Source organism: Prosopis cineraria, unplaced genomic scaffold (assembly GCF_029017545.1).
Source record: "Prosopis cineraria cultivar Desert tree isolate PC_DT_omini unplaced genomic scaffold, ASM2901754v1 PC3, whole genome shotgun sequence".
In the NCBI taxonomy this organism is placed as follows: Eukaryota; Viridiplantae; Streptophyta; class Magnoliopsida; order Fabales; family Fabaceae; genus Prosopis; species Prosopis cineraria.
This window is the reverse complement of record NW_026555334.1, coordinates 34,699,756-34,724,879: the sequence shown is the minus strand read 5'-3', so window position 1 is coordinate 34,724,879 and position 25,124 is coordinate 34,699,756. Positions and strand designations below refer to the sequence as shown.

General features: G+C 31.9%; 3 protein-coding genes across 3 annotated transcripts; all 3 read left to right on the top strand.

The window, feature by feature from the left end:
* The first annotated feature begins 4,252 nt into the window (after nt 1-4,252).
* On the top strand, nt 4,253-7,635 carry LOC129306550 (proteasome subunit beta type-7-B-like). Its single transcript, XM_054947211.1, is given in 10 exon segments — nt 4,253-4,452; nt 4,702-4,867; nt 5,609-5,750; nt 5,932-6,028; nt 6,124-6,193; nt 6,283-6,304; nt 6,307-6,386; nt 6,646-6,744; nt 6,878-6,965; nt 7,339-7,635. Coding segments are annotated over 9 exon segments (819 nt in total). The 5' UTR covers nt 4,253-4,452; nt 4,702-4,720; the 3' UTR covers nt 7,413-7,635.
* A 6,465-nt stretch (nt 7,636-14,100) lies between these two features.
* LOC129304590 (ras-related protein RABB1b-like) lies at nt 14,101-17,516 on the top strand. Its single transcript, XM_054944298.1, is given in 7 exon segments — nt 14,101-14,314; nt 14,410-14,451; nt 14,454-14,477; nt 14,480-14,547; nt 16,480-16,562; nt 17,128-17,333; nt 17,425-17,516. Coding segments are annotated over 6 exon segments (465 nt in total). The 5' UTR covers nt 14,101-14,268; the 3' UTR covers nt 17,330-17,333; nt 17,425-17,516.
* Nucleotides 17,517-20,842: 3,326 nt separating this feature from the next.
* On the top strand, nt 20,843-24,832 carry LOC129306965 (electron transfer flavoprotein subunit alpha, mitochondrial). The gene is given in 10 exon segments (XM_054947797.1): nt 20,843-21,145; nt 21,263-21,336; nt 21,339-21,435; nt 21,672-21,885; nt 22,454-22,617; nt 22,872-23,027; nt 23,304-23,339; nt 23,342-23,355; nt 24,297-24,437; nt 24,612-24,832. Coding segments are annotated over 10 exon segments (1,062 nt in total). The 5' UTR covers nt 20,843-21,057; the 3' UTR covers nt 24,690-24,832.
* The last annotated feature ends 292 nt before the right edge of the window (nt 24,833-25,124 follow it).

Below are 25,124 nucleotides of genomic sequence, written 5' to 3'. Positions count from 1 at the left end.
TCAATGATTTAAGTCTATTGATTTAGTTATAATTTTACCATTTGAGTCTAATAAGATTTAAATTAAGGTTTGGTTTTCACTATAAGGGTCAATGGGTGAAAGTTGGTGACACTAGGTGAATGTTTTTAATTGATTAAAAATTATATAAATTGAAAATTAGCCTAATGATGGCTAATAAATGATTTTGGTAGTTAAGTGATACTATATGAATGGTTGATTTAATATATGGACCATTATGATGGATTATGACTCATTAACCTAAGTTGTGGGTATAAGTTATAGTCTTTATTAATGCTATTTGTCATGATAAGTGATGTGGATCACTTATATATTGTAGGGATTGTTGGTGGAATTTGTTCGGAAGTTAAGGAACAAGCTGAGTCCTATTTTATACAAGAGAAACCCTTTTGGTACTAAAGGGTTGAGGTAACAGGGAAATTTATATTTCTTTTTACTTTATTTTAGTTATTTTTGAATAAATATTACTAGTTATCATGCATTATATGTTTTAAAAGATTAAATGTGCTTTATAAGGGGTTATAGGATACTACTTTGATTATAGTGCAAATATGTTTTTTAATTGTTTAACAACAATGTTTTTATGAAAACAAGATTTGTTACATGTATTGTAAGCATAAAGAATAGAAGTTGCACTTAAGGAAGTGTAACTAAGTAAGGTATCTTAGATAGGCTAAGGAACCGTTTAAGGGAGTTTTATAAATGTTACACTATCTTAGAATATGAAGTGGTCAATACTTGAGAAAGGTAGACACGAATAAAAATGTAACTAAGTAAGGTATCTTAGATAGGCTAAGGAGAACCGTTTAAGGGAGTTTTATAAATGTTACACTATCTTAGAATATTGAAGTGGTCAATACTTGAGAAAGGTAGACACGAATAAAAAGCATGATCTTGGTAGGAGTTCACCAATAAGAAGGTGTGGACTTTTGATATTATGTGGCACACTGCCAGTATTCAGTGTTGCTTTACGTATTGTGGGCTCAGTGCACTAAAGTGATTAGTGTATTGAGTGTTCGACACCTCTCAGTGGGAGAGGGAGTCTGACATATGAAGTGTGAGGTTGAATGCCTAAGCCAAGGTAGCCCTCACATGGAGAGTAAGTCGGGCTGACTCTGGGAGGGAGTTAGTTTTGACTGCTCAGGATTCACGTCGAAAGGGCATAGGCGGTTCGGTGGATTAAATCATGCCTAAATTATGTTTTGTGCCTGTGGAGGTACAAGTAGGTATAAGGTTTACCTGTGAGTTAAAGAGTAACCAGGGAGCATTCGTTGGATTGTAGGCTTGTGTATGAATTTTTATCTATTTGTAGACTTATGATTAGGAACTTGACTATGGTGTGTGGTTTTGATAGATTTTTTAGTAGACTAAGTTTTCACTATAAGAAAATATTTATTTTGGTATATATGTGATTTCACAAGCAAATGCAAAATGATTGCATTGCAAATGGTGTGTTATGGGCAAACAAAAATATACCTTGGATAGAGAGAGTGGGTGTGTGGGCCCCACCGAGATCTCTGAGCCAAGTGAAAATATTTAGCATGTGTATTCATATGTGTATATGATATTTGGAATAGTTTTTGGCCACTTTTGTGTGATTTGTGCATTTTGAGGGTTTAGGTCCATTTTGGAAATGGTACCCGAGTGGTCAAATTTTGGTATAAAGGGTTTTCTACCATTTAAATATTCTATCACATGTTTTTAGTCCTATTTGACGTGTCCAAAGTGTTCTCACAAGTTTGTAACCATTAGGATGAGATTTGGACAATTTTGAAAATGGTTTTTACCAAAAACCTGCACTTTTACATACGGGTGTCCAAATCTTAATCCGACCGTTGGATTTGTCTAAAATTTGGGTCACACGTAAAAACTTTTATAAGCTTCATGTGGGCTTTGAAATCACATTGATCGGATGTCGGACGGAGAAATGGTGTAATCCGGAATTTGGTCCGGAGGAGCTATCATGACAGCAATAATTGATAATGTTACAACATACACGAAATTTAATCTGTCCGATAGATCTTTCTAAAATTTGGTATGCTAATAGTACTATTTAAAAGTGACATGTGGGATTTGGAATCGCTCCGATCGAAGGTCGGATGATGAAATGGTGTACCCAAAAGTTAGTCCAGAGATGCTGTCATTTAGCTGTCATGACAACAAAAATAATCAATATTTTAACATGTCTAATTTTTAATCTGATCGTTGAATCTTTTTGAAATTTAGTACACTTATAGTACCCTTTAAATGTGACGTGTAAGCTTTAAAATCACTTCGATCAGAGGTTGAATGACAGAACGGAACCTCCTAGAAGTTGGCCTAGGAGGGCTGTCATGACAGCAATTTAATGCTGTCATGACCGCATCTTTTATTCCACTTTCGTCTAGCTTGTTTTCGTGTGCTATAGGTAGAACCTATAATTTTTTTAGGTTTTAAATGATTTATTTCTTAAGTTAGTTAGAGGATCAACTCCTTAACCACACTTAGTTTATTTAAATTATGTAATTTTTGGATAACACTCGGGGTAAGTGTTACACATTTGCTTTTGCAGAATATGGCAGAATATTTAGACAGGTGCTGTATACATTATTAATTTCTTCGTTTGAAGGTCTCTACTCAAATGGGCAGCATAGCTGTTCGAAAAACCAGCTTTTGTTCATGAAATGAGAGAAGCTAGTGGTCAGGATTTTTAAAAACTCAGATTTGTGTTGATATATATATTGATGGTGAGATATCACATAACCGTTGAAGGACCCTCCAAATTCTTTAGGGAAAATTTTCTTAAAGACACTTCTGAGGTTTTGTTTGTTACTAACTCTTTTTTCTTTTCTTAAAACTTCTCTCTGATGAACCAAGCTGCTATAGCGGCTGAAATTGAATCAAATGCAGACATGCAATGCTACTCAAAGATTAGTTGGCTTGGAATAATGGAAAATCTTGTTAAAAAAATCATAGATAAAAATGACTCATGTTTTTAGCTTTACAATACATGTATTACATTACTTATAAATTATAAACAGTGTCATTTATCCTTTATACTTTGTACAATATTAGAGGACTCATAAATGTCTGAGTTGTTGAAAGCAGAATAAACATTATACTGCATAAATAATGCTTTTAAAGACTGGCAATTCAATTAAAGTGAACCAAGTTCCGCCTAAAGCATAAAGATGTGATCTGCTTTAAGACGTGAGTTTTGAAAGCATGATCAACATAAACCGTCCAATGCATGTTGAGTAAATCAACAGTATCCCAAATCCTAACTGAATAGATTTTTTTTTGGTTTTTTTCTAGATAAACCATTACAAGACATAAAAGAGCCAAGGAAATCAAGAGTAAGATTTCCCAGGCCAAACCAAAAGAACACAAGGACAGGAAACAAATAGAAAATGAAAATCAGGACACTAGCAGAAAGTAAAAAGGAAGAGCAGAAGTTTATTTGCTTCATAAGAATTTGTTGGATCAATAATATTCTTCTGCTCAATGTCAAAAATGTGTGCTGAGAGTGATGAGATACGATGCATGTTATGGGAATAATATGTACTTATATATATATATATATATATATGGCACGGCCATTCTCAGAGATTGCTAAAAATTTAAAACACCTCTGTTTATTATTTTTAATTGCTTGTGGAATATCCTATTTTCATAGTGTAAAAATTAATTTTTATTATGATTGGATAAAAATTTATTACTCAATTAAACCGTACAGTTCAAAAATTTTCCACAATTTTTTATTTCTGATGAAAAGGACTTAAATCATTCAAATTCATTAGATAACTGTGATTAATTGGAGAGAATGACTCCATTTAAGTTCAGGTCCACAAAATTAATTTAATTTGGGTCCATGATGTCAGGCCATTGTTTTGATTTTGCCACATTTTTTTTGAACCCAGCTTCTTTTCCATTTTTTCTCTCTCTACTTCCTTTCCACTTCCCATCTCAACCTTTAGATTCATTTTTGAACGGTTGAGATTTGATGTTTCATAAATTATTATTAAAATGTAAAATTTTATAAAAAATAAATATAATAATAATTTATGAAACATCAAATCTCACCGTTCATAAATAAATCTGAAAGTTAAGATGAGAAGTGGAAAGGAAGTAAAGAGAGAAAAAATGAAAAGAAGCCAAGTCCATTTTTCTCACAAGAGCACAAGCTAGCTGTAAAGCCCGGCCCAACTCTAAAACCTTTGATTTCGCCCCAAAAAACACAAAAACAAAGAAACGAGCCGCAAACAAACACATACTTTCCCTCTGTCCCTGTTTTTTCTTTCTTCCCACGACACCAGACAGCTTCAAGTATTGAAAGGTTCGTCCACTCCGTCTTCCACATTTGGCTATTCTCTTTAGCTTCCCTCCTCTCGATTCCAACTTCACTCAGTTCTAAACCGGCAGGGCACAAATCACGCCATACCTAGATCTTTCACGGTGCAATTTCGGTTTTGGTGTTCTTATTGTTTTTTATTTCTGCAATTCCTTTTGCTTTTATTGATCAATTTTAGGAAGTAAACGCGTAACAAGAATATATTCTTAACATTGCATAAGAATTATTGTTTTTGGATATTGCGTATTTTTTATAATGAAATGCTTTTGTTGAAGCTCTAGCTCGGCAATTAGGGCTTGTCCGATCTTCTGGCAGAGAGGCCTGACAGGCATCCTTTATCACTTCGTCTGCAGGTCAACCTGAATACAAAACATGTCTAAGTCAGTGGTAGATCTTCCTCCCAAGGGTGGATTTAATTTTTTGACCTCTGCCGAAAGAAATGATATGCTTGAAAAGAAGGGTCTCAAACCCCAATCTTTTCTGAAGACTGGAACTACTATTGTTGGTTTAATTTTCCAGGTATCAATGCTTTCTTGTACCCGGGTTATTATTTATCTGGCCATTTTTGCTGTTATTTATTCCTACATTGGATATCTAGTAGTAAATAGTTTTCCATTGCTTCTATGTGTAATTGAATAGAGTCATGTGTTATATAGTTGTGTAAATTATATTACTGAAACCGCGACCTTCCATAATTCCATATCTCTCATTCAGAAACATCGTTAGGCTCTAGAACCTGGTCCTGATTTTGAGGGAAAGCAAAAGACATGTTTGAACTTGGAACCTAGAAGGGCTTACATCTGTGCATCTGCAAATTTAGAAATTGGTTATGGTAACTTTGAAATGCAACGTGCACTTTTCTGTATGCAGATTGAAATTGAGATTTTTGTTTTCCTTCTTTGTATTGGTACTAGGTGCCACTAGGAGTAAAGTGGCTATAATAAGTACGTGTATGTCACGATTCATGAATTTTAAATCTAACATTTTTTCATTGATGGACTACTTCATCACTAAATAACCCATAAAATAAAGAAGTGAATCATGCATCTTCCATGTTCTTAATGATCAATTGACTGCTAAATTTTGCTGCACTACCACTGTTCTAAATGAATTTTTATACAACTTTATTTTACAATTTTCTCTTCCTAATGTCTTATTTACAAAAAATGTTTCGATGTATTTTCCAAACATATAATACAGTAATATTTCACTCCCCCCCCTTTTGATTGAACAGTACTTCATCTTTTGTTAAATCATCAGGATGGTGTCATTCTTGGAGCAGATACAAGGGCCACTGAAGGGCCCATAGTTGCTGATAAAAACTGTGAGAAGATTCATTATATGGCACCAAACATATATTGCTGTGGAGCAGGTACTGCTGCTGACACTGAAGCAGTAACAGGTATCTGTTTGGACCCTTTATGTGTTGTTGTTTACTTCCTCTCTTGAGTAATTGTGGTTTTTACTTTTGATTTTCTCTCATATTTGCGGTCCCATGGCTTCTGTCATATGGCTGGTGGTAATGTTTTCTCATCTTTAATATTGCATAACCACCTAAGATGAAACGTGTTTGCTCACTGTAGACATGGTTAGCTCACAACTGCAACTGCATCGGTACCATACTGGTCGAGAATCAAGAGTTGTTACAGCACTAACCCTTCTGAAGAAACATCTTTTCAAGTTGAGTTTCAGGACATTCTTCTTCAAGTGATTTTATACTGTCAATCAGGCTATCAATCTGACTTTTTAACAAAAAAAAAAAAAAATTTGTCCAGTTACCAAGGTTATGTCCAGGCTGCTTTAGTCCTCGGTGGGGTGGATGTTACTGGACCTCATTTGCATACTGTGAGTCCATTGCTTAGAGCCTTTTACTTTTCAATGCATTTGATTTGATTTTCGTGTGACTTTTGATAATGTTTTGCTTTTTTCCCCAGATTTATCCGCATGGATCAACTGATCACTCCCCTTTGCAACAATGGGATCAGGTTCACTTGCTGCAATGTCTCTATTTGAGTCTAAATACAAGGAAGGCTTGACGGTATGCATATTATGGTTCAGAAGTCATGTTCTGTTCAATAGAGCTTTTTGTTATGACACCCTTTAAACCTGTTACGCTATCTTTGATGGTTCTGGCAAGTGGTGTATATAATTTAGCATGATTTTAAATGGTATTGGCATTACGTCCCAGAAAAGTGGAAAAAGTTATTGGAGATTTACATCTATGCTGTTATTATCAATTCTAGGTGCAGTCATTTTGCTGGCTTTTAATTTTGCATTGCCATTTTTATTTGGTGCAGAGGGATGAAGGGGTACAGCTAGTGGTTGAGGCAATATGTGCTGGTATATTTAATGACTTGGGAAGTGGAAGTAATGTTGACGTTTGCGTGATAACAAAGGTTAGATCTTTGATCCCAGATCCTACAAGTTATACTTCGAGATGGTTTTAAGTAATTTTCATTTCATTGTACATACTTCGAGATGGTTTTAAGTAATTTCATTTCATGTACACTTCTATTTGATACTGCACAGGGTCATAAAGAGTATCTCAGGAACCATCTCCTGCCAAATCCTCGTACATATGTGAACCCAAAAGGCTTCACCTTCCCTAAAAAGACCGGTTAGTGGCACATTTTACTCATTTATTGATAAATATACTTGAAGCTTCAATTAATAAATCAACGGTACTGTTCTGGGATGTGTTTCTTGGCTAGTCAGACTATCGGGGATTGGGCTGTGGACTTTAGGGGCAAGGTTTTGTGAAGTGCTGCTTGTGTTTTTACTCCATGCATAAGCAAGATAGATGTTATAGATTAGTGAAATCACTTGGATACGATAAAGTTGTTTTTATAGCTCGGGGTTGCCAATATTCAAAGATTGATTCTCAATTGTCTTCTGTGCATGCTTTTCTGTTAGCTTTGGTTTAATCCCATTTGGATTAAGGAAATATGCGGTCTCTAAAATACTTCTATCTTATTCTATCTGGTACAGAGGTCTTTTAACAAAGATTACTCCCTTGAAGGAGGCGGTGGAAGTGATTGAAGGAGGAGATGCTATGGAAGAGTAGCTTTCACTTACACAGGAACTTAACGTATCAGGCTGAAACTCGGAACGGTGGAATGTTGATGTAATTTGTATGCTTATGGAACCTTGAGCTGTTGCTTTTATCCCCTCAGATGATTTTTCATTAGTAGGGTTTAGTTGGGGCTATTTTTGCCAAAATTTCCATGATCTGGAAGGTGTCACTTTTTCCTAATAACATCGGCCACGAAATGCCTGACTGAACAAAATCATCAAGAAGCCAACTCGGCTGCTGCTGCATCATCACTTGGAATTGGAAAATGGGTTGAGCTTGCAGGCTAGCCTGTTTAACTTGTCAATTTTAATGGGTTGAATTGAAAAAATTAACTTATTTTATTTTTTAAATGCCCAATCCGTAAAATTGGCAAGTGAAAATGGGCTAGCTTGATGGCTAACCAGGCTGGCCTGTGGGCAAGCCTATTTTAATTAAAAAAATTAATTTATTTTTTAATTATGATATTTTTTTTAAATATATAATAATGATTATAGTTTTTAAATAGGTAATTTATGACTTTTAAATATGTTTTTGACATTTGAAAGATAATGTAAATTTTTTTATAATTGTAAATAAAATTATTATTATAGTTCGTAAATTAATGACTTATTAGTTTTTATAAAATATTATAAATATATATTATTTATTAATTTTATGAGATTAAATTAAAAAATTATATGTAATAATTTGTTGAAAAAAATATAAATTTATATTTAAATTTTTGTTTAAATAATAGTACATGTAGGTGAAAAAATAATTAATAGTAAAAATTGAATAATTTTTTAATGTTTTGGCTTTATTTTTTTATTTAATTCTCAATTCATAAAAGCAAATATAAATAATATTAAAATTACATTTAAATTTTTTGTGATACTGAAAATATTTTTAATTCTAATTTTTTTTTCTTTTATCAATTTCATATTCGTTTCTATTATTTAAGTTTACTTTTAGTGGAACATTTAAGGTGGAAAAAAAAAAGTTTGGATTCTAAATTTTTTTTTTTAAATACTGTGACTTTTCAAGAATGTACAATAGACCATTTAGATTTAAATAGGTGTTGAAAATAAATAAAGTTTATTGTGTGGGATTTGTCTAATTGAATTTAGATAGGGGTGATTCAATTTTTATGTGTCTATGTGTTGTTTATTATAAATTTAAATTATTTTAAAAAAAATTAAAAAAATAATTTTGCATTTTGTAGGCAAGCCCACGGGCTCACCAACTCACGGCGTGTGGATTTGATTGGGTTTTTCCAACCCATTTATCTTGGCGGGCTAGTCCAAACCAAGCCGCTAAAATTTTAACTCATGCGAGCTGGCCTGCATCTATTTGCACTGCTCTAATCACCATATGGTTTATAAACTTTCTCATGCGAAACCTAGTAAGTGTAAATTTGAATTATTTTATGTGGGTGGTACTCCCTAGTTCCTCTCTTCTTATATATGAGAAAAAAAATGTATTACATAATTTTAAAAAGTCAGTTAGCTATAATAATTACTTTCTCTATTCTTATATATAAGAATCTTTTAAATTTTTTATTCCTAAATATAAAATATTGTTAGTATTTTTTTTAATAAATGGATCATTATACCTTTATTAATTGAAAGAGAAAAAGAATAAGTATTTTCATTAATTTACTTTGAAAAAATATTTTTTTTTTATTTCAACACAATTAAAGTAAAATTGAAATGTTGTGCTTTAATTAGATGACAAACTTTTATTAATTTATATGATTTGGCTTAAAATATCTATATATAAAGGCCATGGAGTATGTCTAAAAGTAAAATAAGTGAACTAAAATATCATGTATTAATTAACATAAGTGTACCTTAATTTTTTTCATTGATGTAAATCATGAAGAATGATTTAAAAGATATATAATACTTATTGAAATTGATAATCGTACTTATAAAAAATATAATTAAAAGTGATTTTTTTTTTAATGAAAAAAATGAGGGAGTATAAGTGAAAGTATCGTGCAAGACATTTGCCTTGTGAAATTTGCAAAATGCAAATTCCCTATCATGCATAAGTGTTAAACACTCAAGTTTATTTATGAGTTTAACGTTTTTATGTGTTCAGCTTATAAAATCGTGTCAACTTACTCATAAATTCAACTAAATACAAACTTAGTTAAACTCGCAAGTTTACCTCTGAATTTATCATTTTTATAGTTTTAACTTATAAAATCATATCAACTAGTTTCATACTCAAACTAAATGCAATCTTAGTTAAATTTGTTAAACTCGTCATTTTTTTTTTGAATAAGTTAAGTATATATAGTTTGAAGAATTCAATTCATAAAAATTGTAAGACCTTATCCAAAGAAAAAAAATTAAAATATAAAAATAATATTAATAAAAAAGAAAACAAAATATTAAAAATAAATTGTCCTATTTTTTAAATTATTATGTCTTATATATGATAATTTATCAATGTAGATGGATTTAATTTCAATTATTCATATTTTTAATATATTTAAATTAAATTACAATAATATTTTAATGATTAATTATTAATAAAAGTATACTCTTATAATTATGATTTAAATTCATGATATGAATTTTATATTTTTGTCATAAATTTATTTAAATTTGTGAGTTTCACAATCTTATTTTTGACGTTTTATTTATAAGTTTACTTTCACATGGTTACGGTAATCACCGTTATTGTCCCAATGTCCAATGAGTTTTTAGCGCGGAATATTCGCATCGGCTATCGAATATGCGCAGGCGCAGCAGCCACCAGCCAGCTTTTTATTTGATGGACGAAGCACTAAATTCTCGCCAATAGCGCTTGTTCCTCGTCATTTGTCCCGGCCTCGTTTCAACCCTTTGTCCTTCGCCAATAGGTCTTTTCCACCGGTTTATAAAAGCAGCTGAACTGAACTGAACTTCGTGATTTCATTGGGTTTTTAAATCATTGTCCCCCATAACGTAAATCATGTTTTCTGGGCCCGTGATATGGCCTATGGGGTAGTTTATGTCAATGCTGGTTTTTCTTTTTCAGGCCAAAAACTTGTGCTCTTTTCCTAGCATGTCAAATTAGCTAAAAATCGTTTTTTCCTTCAAATAATTGCCCTTGATTAATTAACGAGATAAAAAGCTTAAGCTAATCAAAGGACCGACTTGTACCAATGTGATTGAGTTTAGCAAAAGTGACTATTGTTTCATAATGTAATAAATTTAAATTCAAATTTTTATTAATAAATGTATTCACATTTATATCTCACCTTTTCATAATAAAATATTTATAAAGAATAAAAAAAGAACTGTCTCATTTATCACTTGAAGAAGGAGTCAGCCCATATTGTGTCGGGAGTTGCATTCGGTGCTCATTGTTTGTGATGACCACCGCGTGCTCATCAGATCACGAGAAATCTCTATTTCAGCCCTTGTTTATCCTTGCTGTTTATTTAAATTAATTTTTTAAATATTTTTAATATTTCATTTATTAATATAAAAAATTAAAAAATTAAAAGTTTAATATATCTGTTTATTACCAATCTAGTCAGTACAGATTTAATCTAGCAATCTAATTTAATATGAAAAAATTATACTTTTACAATTTGATTATACAGATAGACTCTGTACAATTCAGATATAATTTAGATGACCTAATTTAATATTAAAAATTTATTAATTTTACAAATTAACCATTTAAATATATTTTAAATAGTCTAGATTTAATATTAAAATTTTTTTATATTTTTTATTTTAATAAATATAATGTTAAAAATATTTAAACATTAATTTAAATGAACGACAAGGATTAAATAAGGCTGAAATGAAGGGCCAACATTAGTCCTGGCCCTGATGAGCACACGGCTCATCGTTATGAGGAGTACTAAATGTGGACGCTATTGTGTTGATACGCGACAAAAAATTGAAAAATCAAAGCTGCAACCTCTTACTTCAGAGCAAAGAAGGAATTTAAATTTTCAAATATAATATTCCATCCGTCTCAAATTATAAGATACTTTTGAATGAGTTTTTTTATCTCAAATATAAACACTTTGAGTAAATTAATGTTTCATTAAATGTATCAATTTCAATATTACCCTTTTTTCCTCTATAATTAATTTACGTTTCTTCTCTTTTTAATATATTAAATTATGAGTGTTTTTGAATTTTATATTTTTGTTTTGAAAAGATAAAGTTGTTAATTGTATTTAATAATATTTATTGATATGTGAGATTTTATCTCTAAACTATCTTATAATTTAAAATGGAGGGAGTAATTAACTTTTTCCAACATAAAGTATGTGCAATTGTGTAAAAATATACCCTATGAAAAATTCACTGCCATATCTATCCTTATCGTATTGAGTATAACCTAAGGCATAGTATGTCGGTTTCATGTTTTTGTAGGATATAAAATAACTTGTATTATTCATTATTTATGAATAATATGGTTTTTTTAAGAAATTTTATATTATACATGGATATGGATGGATAGACGAATTAAAGGGTCACATAATAATTCACAAGTTAAATTAAAGGGTCACATAATAATTCACAAGTTATATAGAAAAATGTATTTCATCTGAGGTATGAACTTAAAATGTGGTAACAAAATTTTTCAACTTTAGAGTGAAAATTAATTTTCTGAAAGAGCTAGTTATAAAATATTTTTTATCAGAACCGAGTTGAAATGAAATACACATTCATAGAATAAAAATGATTTTATTTATCATAAAACAAAAAATTATTTTATTTTATTTTTGATACAAATAAAAATGATTTTATTCTTATTAGTCATTTCTTAAGATTTTCATTTTCTTGTAAATACAGCAATTAAGCTGATTAACGGTAACTAACTCTCCTTCCCCTTGTGTGTATATTTTTGGCTTGTATATTTGTAATTCAAATGTATAAATTATTGTTAACTGATTTACATTTAAAAAAAAATTTGTTAAAATTTTGACTAAAATTTTTTTTACATCTTTTTAATTGTATTATTGAGTATAATAAATATAATACTTAACTTATTTAAATATTCTCATTAATAAGTGTTTAACTAAATATATAAATATAATAACTACCAAGTGTCTGGGTTTTATACCTTAGACCAAATGTCTTTTGTAATTTAAATAATGAAAGTTTGGATCACCTTTTTGTCCCATGTAGTTTTACTAAAGCTTGTTACTTTGAGAGTTTTCTAAATTTTAGAATTAATTCTCAACCCTCTTGGAAGTTGGTCCAATGATTAAAAGCTTGATTAAATAATTTTTAAACTCATGAAAATAACCTAACTGTGTCTGATATTTTAATTTTTATACTTTCTTATTTAAAAATATAAGAGATTTTTAACTGAATCTCACCTCTTGATAAAATAGTTCCTTACTTTTAAATTAATCCTATCTTTTCATCTTTACTCTATTAAATACACTACAATTTGAAGAAATATTAACGAAGTTGATTTTTAAAGTTCAACTATTTTAAGAAGTTAGGATCCAAAAAATATATGTAAATAACAATACTTGAAAGCACCAATCATTCACTTTTAAAAACATTCCTTGTCTACCAAAATCGGGAAACTCGACCTTAGATGGAGGCATTCAAAAGACTTTCATTTTTTTGTTTACAAGAATATTTGGTTCTCAAATTAGCTATAGTGTTATTATGAGACTTGGCTTGTATAAATTATTTTGTACTTTCTCCAATTTCATTTATTTAAAATCACATTTTAAAAGATATATTTGATTTCATTTATAATTCACATTGCGGCTCTTTTAGATAATAATTTGAAAGATATTTCTAAATTTACTCTTGCGAGATAGAGAAAGTAATATGATATCACTTTTTTAAATTTATTATATAATGGCATATTTAAAAATTTTATATACTTTTATTTATTATTATTTTTTGCATGATATGATGAGGTTAGTAAAAACTGACTTGTAAAAAAGATTGGGGAAGTATTAAATTCAAAACTAAATTAGTAGAACAAAGTAACTTTACAATCTTTGAAAAAGACATAGGTGCTCTAGAGACAATATAGTGTAGTAGTTTTTATTTTTAATTTGAAGTTGTTTTTTTGATAAAAAAAATAAAAAACATTACATTTTGATTCTTACCCTTTGCCGGTGTTTTGTTATAAATACTTGCACTTTTTCTTATGTTTTATGTTCATCTAATGTCCTCATATTTTGTTAATTTAAGGACTTAAAACATTAAAAAATGAAAGTGTAGGGATCCAAATAGTGAAAAGTGCAAAGGATCTATAATTAAAATATGAGTAAAATTTAGGGACCAAAATGTATATTTTTTTCTAAAAAAATTACACCTTAGAGCAATCAAATTTTTAAAATGACTTATAAAGAGTAATTAGTATTCTCTTTATCCTAAATTATAGAATATTTTTAAAAATTTTTTTTTATTTTAAAATATAAGATACTTTAGTTAAATTAAATTTCGTTTTAAATGTACCAATACTTTTTTTCTCTATATAATTAATTTATGTCTCTTTTTTGTTAATATATTAAATGATGAGTATTTTTAAAAATTTATATTTTTATTTTAAAAAGATAAAATTATTAAAAGATATTTAATAAAATTTATTAATATATAAAATTTTTATTTAAAAATCTTTTATAATTTGATTACGGGCATAGTATTTAGTATTTAGTATTTAGCTACCACCGGACGTCAGCACATCCTTATGCTTTGAATTGAACGTCACACTAAGTCACCGACCGACGGCTTTGTCGTCTCTCGGCCCTTCTTGACGTGTGCAATTCTCGTTATCGTCCTCTTTACTCCACAGCTCGTTCTCCAATCTCTTGACTGCTTCGACCTCGGCTTTCCTCTTCTTCCTCTGCTCTTCACGGCGTCCTTTGTTCCTCATGTCCTCCGACTACCTCTTCAAGTATATTATTATTGGCGACACAGGTCTCCTCCTCTTCCTCTTCCAATCCCTAGTTCTTTTCTCAATTGCCTTCCTACTTTGAATCCCTGTTTTCGGATTTCTATCTGGCGCGACTCAGGTGTTGGCAAGTCATGCCTCCTCCTACAATTCACCGACAAGAGGTCCAGCCGGTTCATGATCTCACTATTGTGTCGAGTTCGGCGCTCGTATGGTCACCATCGATGGCCGACCCATTAAGCTCAGATTTGGGGACACTGTAAATCCATGCTGTCCTTCCCTCTCTTTTCTTTTTTTGATGAATTGAAGTCAGAATAAATTGAAAATATGTACTCATTGCCTAGCGTTAACCTTGGGACTCGGTGATCTCATCGTTTCTGAACTTGGAGCTTCAGGTAGTCCGTATTTTCGTCTTGGTTGCAATATGGAAAAATATTCTGCCTTTCTTTAAATGAAGAGGAGTGGGGACATTATTAGCCTGAAAGGTTCGTCCATTGAATATATTATCGAATTTGTGATCATTCGCCCAATTCAATTCAAATTCACAAATCTTAATAAAGCCACGTGTTGAATGCCATGAAATAATTGACCTTCAACAAACTTTTCGAGTTCCAAATATAGGGGAGTAATTTTAAGATTGAAACCTTATTAGAAGACGTCTCATAATCTATTATCTCTACCACATGCTCGGATTTTTTGGTCGATCTTTTTCTGCCGTGCTGTTTTTCTCTTCTCTTTCTTCTTTCCTTTTCCTTTGAAAACTTTGGAAACTACATAACCTTTTTTCTGATTTGAATACAATAAACAATCTTCAAGGCATTACGCATCTTTTGTTTGTTGTTTGTTTTTGTTTGGAACAGGTGAGAGCATCTTAATTTGATTAATTAGTTTCTTGGCTTTATAATCCCATATGTCGCAAGCTTCTCAAATCAATCTTTTTATTTTTTTTTTATTTTTGAACGAAACAGCTTCTCCAAATCATATCTGACACGTCTGTAGAATGATTCTAATTAAGAGATCTCTCTACAATTATACTTTATTAACGCCTAGTTTTCACGACCAAGAAAAGATGGCCTAGTTTGATATCACGCAACTTGTTCTTGTTGTAATTGTAATATTCTCTATATCGTGTCAAAGAAACCTCACATTTCCCAAGATTGAAGAAGCCTTTGTGTATAAATGCTAAGATGAGAATCGAGCAACTGAGATGAACCCCAAGAGAGAGTGACTGTGCTCATACATCGTACGTGAGTGAGACATGATATTGGGCTCTTTTATCAAATCAAAATATTTGCATTTTCAAAAATATTTTAAAGGACCAAATTCGATGTTCAAACCCTTAGAATTTGCAATTCATAATGCTGATTAATTATTCAAGTATTAATCTTTAGAACTTTGTAAGTAATTAATGATGACTTGTTCAAAACTCTAACCTTTCTAAATTTACAATTTACAATTTACAATGTCTATTGATGAGTTTCTTAATCTATTCAATGTTTAAGTGCTTACAAAACTCTAAAGGTTTTAATGGTGCCCAACCCAACATTCCTGTACATCTATTGCCCATGTAAGGCATGCTTGTGGAGTGTACAGAATAGATTGTCTTGAGCTTTTGAGCATGCCTCTTCCGTCTCCCAAGTTCTTCTTTTCCATGTGTGTATTTTTGTTGTTCTGGCACCCTCTTTTATATAGGAAGGGTTGTTTAATAGTTGCTGCATTCAACTTGTGTGGGGTAATAAGTCTCAAGGACAGTATCTTTAGGCACTACTTGAATCAGATTATCTAACAAATTCCCAACATTTCTTGCATGGCAGTAACTCTTAAAGGATGTGATAATGAGTGCTTTGATTGCATTTTTAGGACTGCCATGCAAAGTTGTCCTTTTTAGATTCCACTCACTAATTAACATATGAAACAGTCTTGATAGTGCTGAATATAGTTTTCTTTAGTTTCTATTTCCTCCAAGTTTCTGAAATTGTGATTATATATTTTGAGTGAACCAATTACAAACTGCCTGCAAACAAATTATTCTGTGCAGGGTGACGGTTTGATTTATTTGGTTATGTTGGGATCTACATGAATTACATTCTAACAGGTTGTGTAGGTAGCATGGTGTAACCCAAAATGATTTGCAATTACTTCAATGTATGTTTTTCTATGTGCTGAAGAAGGGTGTCTTGTTAAACTGTAGGCTGGGCAAGAGTCATTTAGATCCATCACTAGATCTTACTACAGAGGAGCAGCGGGAGCCCTCCTAGTTTATGACATCACAAGGTGGGGTGTTGATTTTATCACTTGAAATAAGGCATTCTCTGCATGCTGGAGGGTGATGCCATACTCATCACCCTTCCATATGCTCCCGTGTTGTGTGTTTTCCTCTTTGGAATCGCTAGCAGGATGCAGATTCTTCATTGCCTACAGGAGAAGTGAAATGCAGTGCAAATGTGCGGCATATGTTATTGTTAACAGACTTTTGGCAGCTGACCAAAGCTTTATGTTGCCTTTCCTTTTGCAATTGTTGATTCTCTTGTTCAAAAGTTCTTTTGCACTGAATCTAGAACATAGGTGCCTGTTGTCTGGTCATGCTTCTATTTGGACTATCTAAGATTATACATTCAAATTGCGCTGGTTATGCTCAAGCACTTGTGATTCAACATGCGTTTTATGATCTTCTGTATTTATGGACATCCAGAGCAGCACAATTTTATTCCATTTACAAAAACATGTGTAAATCACTATGCCCATTTGTGGGGGATATATATGAGGCTTTCTTTTTCTTTTGTTTTATTTCCTCTCTTATAGCACCAACTGACAACCAGAAGCTTGTTCTGTTGACCAGGAGGGAGACATTTAATCATTTAGCAAGTTGGCTGGAAGATGCCCGACAGCATGCCAGTCCTACCATGACTATCACGCTCATAGGAAACAAGGGTGATCTGTCTCACCGAAGGGCTGTGAGCAAAGAGGAGGGGGAGCAATTTGCAAAGGAAAATGGGCTTTTATTCTTGGAGACTTCTGCAAGGACAGCCCCAACACGTTGAAGAGGTGATATAATTTTGGTTACAAGTGCTATGAAGCCTCAAGATTATTGGCATTTTCCATTAGTGTACAATGTAACTTGAAGCATGTTCTGCAGGCTTTTATAAAAACTGCTGCTAAGATTCTTCAGAAAATTCAGGAAGGAGTCTTTGATGTCTCCAACGAGGTAATTATCAACGGTCGTTTTGATACCATGACTATCACGCTCATAGGAAACAAGGGTGATCTGTCTCACGAAGGGCTGTGAGCAAAGAGGAGGGGGAGCAATTTGCAAAGGAAAATGGGCTTTTATTCTTGGAGACTTCTGCAAGGACAGCCCAACACGTTGAAGAGGTGATATAATTTTGGTTACAAGTGCTATGAAGCCTCAAGATTATTGGCATTTCCCATTAGTGTACAATGTAACTTGAAGCATGTTCTGCAGGCTTTTATAAAAACTGCTGCTAAGATTCTTCAGAAAATTCAGGAAGAGTCTTTGATGTCTCCAACGAGGTAATTATCAACGGTCGTTTTGCATGTTTAAGTTTGTAGGATTTTATGAGTTGAGGTATAGGTTGGACCATTGACAATTTGACCATAACTAGCCCCATGTGGTATCGGTAATATAAATCTGAATGACATTATCAGACCGAAGATACTGACATTAGATTCTCTTAGTCGCTTCTTGAGAAAGCCAATTTTGTGCCCTTGTTTGAACTTCAATGGCTTATGGGAAGATGTGCCTATACGAAACTGGCTTCTTCTTTCTTTTCTTTTCTTTTTTTCCCTAATAATCAAACATTAGATGCATTGTGCTTCTGCTGATTTTCCTGGAAAAGAATGGTCATGGATGATCTTCAGCCGAAGGACCGTGTGAGTTGTGACTTGTGAGTGCTAATATTATTATGAATAATAATTCCATTACTGCAGTCAATCTGGCATAAAGGTTGGCTATGGACGTCCTCAGGGTTCATCAGGTGCTAGAGATGGAACAGTCAGTCAAACAGGTGGGTGTTTGCAACTGATTGGGAAGAAACTTTTATTGAATCATATCCCTGGTGTACATCCTTTTGTAACGTTACCATATTTGCTTGACTGGGACAGATTGGACTCCATATTTGCTTGACTGTAGTTCTAGGTAGAGACCGTTACGATATCTGTTCAATGCCCACATTTTCACTTACCTCTGTTGTTCCAGTATGATTTACCAGTTGCAATAGTAATATGCTTGTCAACCCTTTTACTTATCAAGAAGCAGCAGAAACATGTCCAATTTGCGCAGTGTTGGAATAATGGTTGAGTTTTGACTGGCAGTTATCAGTTTATTTTCTTGGCCTGTTAGGCTTTTGCGCCACCGTTCTACAATCTTTGCAATCATATCATATTCCAGAATCAATATTATAGTCATTTAGGAATATTGATTCATGGTTGCACTATTTTCACAATTTTTTATCATATCTGAATGGAATTAGATTACCATATGATTAGAAGATTAGGTCTTTATCTGCGCGGCTTCCTTTTTTTCTTTTTTCACTCCATGATTTTCGCGCACAGTGAAAATTTGAATTCAGATGTATGTACATCTGAAAATTGTCCTCGAGTCCTTGTAAAATGCTTATGTCAACGTTCTGTTTTATATGAATATCTGAGTAGATATATGGAGTATGAATTTAATAATAAACCAAATATTTTTCTATTAACGCATAACCAGGGGCAATAGGACCGAGGGTTAGATAGGGGGTGGTACAATTTTTTGAAAAATAAATAATTAAAAAATAATGGTTGGATCCTATTGCCTTATTGGATTTTGCTTGATGGGCTCCAACATAATAATGCCCTAAGTTGTGCATTGGCGTTGGGTTTTCATTCGTAGGAGGTTGCGAACTTAATCTCGCTGACTTTTTAACTGGTTTTAACTTGGCTCTTATGGAGAGGGAAAAAAGATATGGTGATTATGTGATCGCTTAATCAACCTAAACTATGAAAAAATAATTGTTTATAATCTATATATTTATATATAACATTTCTAGAATGTTTTATTGTTCATAAAGTACAGATATTGTAACGTATTTTAAATTCCGTGCAAAATGCATTGCTCTTTGTTTAATTACATTTTAATTTAAAAATGTATAAAATCTTAAAAAATAATTAACCATGAATAAAATAAAAAAAGAATTAATCATAATGAGAAATATTTATTAATAGAATAAAATAAAAAGTTTAATAATTAAATTATTTCACAATTATAAATTTTAAATAAATTTTATTGATATAGTAGGTACTTTTTTCATTAAAAAATGTAAGATATTTTTTAAGGAGTTAAATGTTAAAAAATAAAATAATTTTTAGTCTTTTGAAAAGTAAATCATTGTTTTTTTAAAAGTATTTTTATCAATAATAATTTTTATTTAATTATAAAGTGTTTAATAAGAATAAATATAAAAAATAATATTAATTTTAAATTTTAAAAATAGGTAATTAATTTATTAAAGGGTGAAATTTAATTAAAAATAATTTAATATTTTTAAAATGGAGGGAGTAAATATGGAACATTGGCAAAAGATGACACGACCCACATAATTTCAAACAAGAAATAGAAAACGACAACTAGGTTGGGGCGGGAAAAGGGGGGACAAGGCATGCGTTGCCTCGAATTTAAAAAAAAAAGAAGAAGAGAAAGTACAATGGATAAGGGCCAGCGTTGCGGATTAGCGTTTCATTTATTTTTGTGTCATTTTTTTTTTTTTTGTAAAATGAGACGTTCAATATCTTAGAAAACATTTGAATTCCCTTTAAAAATATGACTGCTACAATACTTACAACTTTTATATAAGATATAATTCTGCAAAATAATAATATAAAGACTTTGGGTCGTTCAGTTTTTATTTTCATTTATTATTTTTTAAAAATTATTTTGTAATACAGTTTTTTAAAATTATTTTTTAAAATAAAATAAAATAAAATTTGTTTAGTTATGTCAATTAAAAAATAATTTTTGAATCAAAAAATGAACTGATAGTGATAATTATAAACAGTTAATGATAATGATTAATATTTGTAAAGATAAGTATAATTTTTAATAATTAATATAGTATATTTTAAAAACAAGAAAAATAAATAAAAATATTTTAATTTTTTTTCTATTTTTGTTTTTAAACATAACCACTGAAAGTAATTTTGAAAATAATTCAATGAAAAACACTATTCCAATAAGTTTTTAAACCTTTTTGTTTTAAAAACAAAACATAATTCTTAAAAACAGAAAACAAACAAACCATGCTCTTTAATTCCATATTTACTATTGGTTATATTTTGTATAAATTTTATCAAAATTAACAAAACATAAATTTTAAAAACCCTAAAATACAATCAAAATTGCACTCTGAATTTGAAGAATTTAATTTTCCTCATATGATAAAAATTGTTAATCCAAAAAATCTAAATAAAAAAATATTTTTTTTGGGTCCTAAACAGTGACCTTCTTTCATGTCAATCTTGGGAGCATATGGGATAGAATCCCATTACGTCAGAACGAAAACTCTTGCATATGGAATTACGCAGTTGTTACCTAAAAAAAAATTGCGCAGTTTGCGTGTTTTGGTTGGATTTGGAGGCTTTGATCAATAAGCTCGTTTGTTTCAGATGCTCCTTCATTCCGATTCATAATCACTTTCTGACGTGATTTTTATCAGAAGGCTGAAATACTTTAAAGTTGGCATTCATCAGAATTACACTTTCAGTTCCTGGAACAATGGCGACTCGCATGATCCTTGGAGGTATCCGGAAACGCACCGTTTTGCTGTCTGCCTCACATTTTCAGTCACTCTCATCCGCTTTGACTTCTAGATATGTAATTTCTCAAACCACTTACTGGATTACATCTTCAAATAAGAATCTTTCGATTTATCTCTCTCTCTGTCTCTGTACTCAAATTCAATTTAGGTAAGTACACTGGTTTATAGCAGAGCACGAAGGTGGTGCTGTAAAAGCTCCTTCCATCAGCGCGGCGCGGTTGCGGCTGCCAAGTCGTTAGGTGATGATGCTTCAATTTCTGTGCTTTTGGCTGGTTCGGGTCCTTCCCTTCACGATGCTGCTTCGCATGCTGCTTCATGCCACCTTCAATCTCTCAGGCAAATCCCTTTGTTTTTCTTATTATCAATTTTACTCTGAAGTATCTGGTGTAGGATTTATGAATATGTTTGAAAAATGGGGAATACTGAAGACAATTTATTGGATATTTCTGGTATGCTACAAATGAGTATTTTTGATAAAGGAGATGGATCATTTGTCTGCAGAACGATATAGGAAGTGGAAAAAAGATTATGCTTTGGGATTTTGATGGTTGCTGGGTGCTATTTGTTGTTTAGGTGCTTGTGGCAGATTCAGATAAATTCAAGAACCCTCTAGCTGAGCCCTTGGCAAAATTAGTTCATTTGGCTCAGCAGAGTGGTGGTTACTCTCATATTATTGCCGCTTCAAATTCATTTGGGAAAAATGTGGTGCCACGGGCAGCGGCTCTTTTAGATGTTTCTCCAATCACTGATGTTATCGAAATTTCTGAATCTCATACTTTTGTGAGGTGCATTTTTTTCTATCTTCATTTTGTTTGATAGAAGAAAGTAATTGTTTACTGCACAAGTCGGTGCTACCTCCCTATCATGAATTGGAGCAAGCTAGATACTTAAGTGGCTCAGAATCACTATCAATTGTAACATACAACTAAATCGTTGTTGATATTATCATGCTCTCTCTCTCTCTCTCTCTCTCTCTCTCTAATAAACCAAGGTTCTCCACTGTGTCTAAATTTTTTGGGTTCTTATGCTATTTAACTGAGGGAGTCAATACTGCCTCTTCCAGCTTTTTCTTTCATAATTTTATGTTATGGATTTGTGGCTGATCTCTCATTTTCTGGGACCATAAAAACCCCCATCCCTGATTGCTTTATATTAAACTAATGAGATTGATCTTCGGGAATTTTTATGATGATAAAAAGTTTAACCATTGACAGATACAGTCATGATGTTGTCCTTTGGATTATGCAAGCTGTTGAGTCATTCCCCATGGACCTGCTTTCGACTTGGTCATGTCCTATAAAAATGTTAATTTCTTCATCTGACTGATAGCAAGGTTCTAATATCATATTGCAGGCCTATATATGCTGGAAATGCCCTTTCAACTGTTCGATATACTGGTGCTAACCCTTGTATATTGACAATTAGATCCACATCTTTTCCCATTTCCCAGAAAACAGTTGATTCAAAATCTAATCAGGCTACAATATCTCAGGTTGACCTTTCAACATTTGATGAAGGTCAGCTTTTTCTGTTTCTGATGCATAGAAATTTTTGTTTAATGGCAGTATGAAAATAGACAAGGATATAAAATCTGAAATGAACTTGCCCAATATTTGTTCATTGACTGCTGGATATTGTTAGAGACTTAAAAGAACTTGTTTAATATCATGGATAATTTTCTCGATCATTTTCATCTCTTAAATCAATTGTTAAACATCAGGTATTTGAAGTTATCCCAAATGGTGATTTTTTTTTTTTTGAGATTTTACAGATCTTGGCAAGTCTAGATACATATCTCATACATCTCAGGATTCAGAGAGGCCAGATCTTGGGAATGCACGTATCGTTGTTACTGGTGGTCGTGCGTTGAAAAGTGCTGAGAACTTTAAAATGATTGAAAAGTTAGCTAACAAGCTTGGTGCTGCTGGTATTTTCTCTGGATGATACTATTATACTGATTCATATGCATGGGGATTTTGTTTTTTCTCTTGTCACTGCATTTCCTATATGCTCACTGATTAAATAATCCAATGCCATTATCTCATAGTCAGATCAGACCAGCAAATCTTAGTCTCTAATTACATGCATTGACATTTTAGTGTGATTGAATATTTTAGAACCAGTAGGAAATTTTCGTTATTGTCACCTATACACCTATTATTTATTTTCTGAAAATCTAATTATTTAATTTTCTTTTGCTTAGTTGGGGCCACTCGAGCTGCTGTTGATGCTGGGTTTGTTCCCATGATCTCCAGGTGACAATTTACTTTCCTTTGAAATTGAAATTATTTTCAGGGGAATGACAAGTAAGGACCCCAGAAAAAAACTTAATGTCAAATTAAGACTTTTTTAACACTAAAATTCCCAAATTTAGTACCCCTTCTCCCATATTTCAGTATTTACATTCTTAATTTGACCTTAATTTTCTTACAAGGTCCGTACTTGTCATTCATCCATTATATTCCTCACCTCAACAGACAATGACATGCAAACAAACTGGAGAATGGGAGAAAAGTTTTTTTTTTTCCGGGCTATATTCTCTGGTCTTTACATCCTTTGCTTGACTACCTTTTTCTAAGAATATGTTCTAATTGCAATGTTGCTGGGTGAAAAGGGTACACGTTTTAAAAGCTAAGCCAAACAGCGACTCATTACTTAGTCAATTGGTGTAGAAGTTGAAGAAGCACATGAAAGTGAAACACAAATCATCAAAAATATTATCAATACCAATCTTCTATATTTTATGTAAATTTATAACAAGCTGTACTGTTTACAAATCACGAATAGTGCACATTGTCAATTCCCTATCTCCAGCACCAAAACTGATAACTCCAAATTAATCCTGAATTACCATGATATATTCTCATCTTGCATTGTTTATACTGTGATTTTTAGTCTACACAATCTTTTACATCTTCGGTAACATAGTTTGTATATGTCTCGCCAAAATAACATCAGATAAATTATGCTGGCAATGTCTGCCTGGTGCCGTATTAACACAATCTTTTTGGCCTTGGTATTGATTGCTCATTCAATGACATTTTTTTTTTCGGGTGGGTTGGGGGTTTTGGTCATGCATCTGATAGGCTTTGAAATGAATTTCAATATTATCCTCTTAAGCTGCATTTATTGATTCATCGAGTTAATACGTGATCCCACGCCTTTTTCCTTTTGTCATTTTGATGTGCATATATAGGTTGGGCAAACTGGGAAAATTGTTGCCCCAGAACTCTATATGGCATTTGGGGTGTCAGGAGCTATTCAACACTTGGCAGGGATGAGAGATTCCAAAGTCATTGTTGCTGTAAACAAAGATGCTGATGCTCCTATATTTCAGGTTATAGCTCTCTCTCGTTTTCAAGTAAATTTATGCTTCCATATTGATCCCTATCTTACTTTTGAAGTTTTTATTGTTAAGACAGAATAAACTTGTGTAGGCGTACATCCTATGGTTATCTTTACCATGTTTGCAATTGAATTTTACATTTTAATATGATATTGTTCATTGCAGGTTGCCGATTATGGACTAGTCGGAGATCTGTTTGAAGTGATCCCGGAGTTGCTAGAAAAGCTTCCTGAGAAAAATTAATCCAATAGCTTTCAATGATCAAAGTTGTATCGTTAGAACTTTGTTTACCTCATTTAAAAAAAAAATGAAAAAAGATATGTGGATACTAATTGGCGCTATACCAGTTAAAGCAATATATGACTTTAACTATCCAACAACGTAAACTATATATGCACAAAAAATCTCTCTTTTAAAGCTAAATTTACACCTTGAAAAATTCCAACTCCAATAAATTGTGGTTGAACGTACAACCTGCAATGACTCATGCCTGGGACCACTCCTACATGCCTAGAGGATCTATGATTAGCTGACTCATTTTAAGTTGGGTTAAAGGATAAAAATATTGCAAAATTTTTTTAAAAGGAGCAAAGTTTTTTTAAAAGGAGTATCCGATATCTTTGTTTTTCAATTGGTGTAATGTTGCTCAAAGCTTTTAAAATCAATTCAATCTCACTC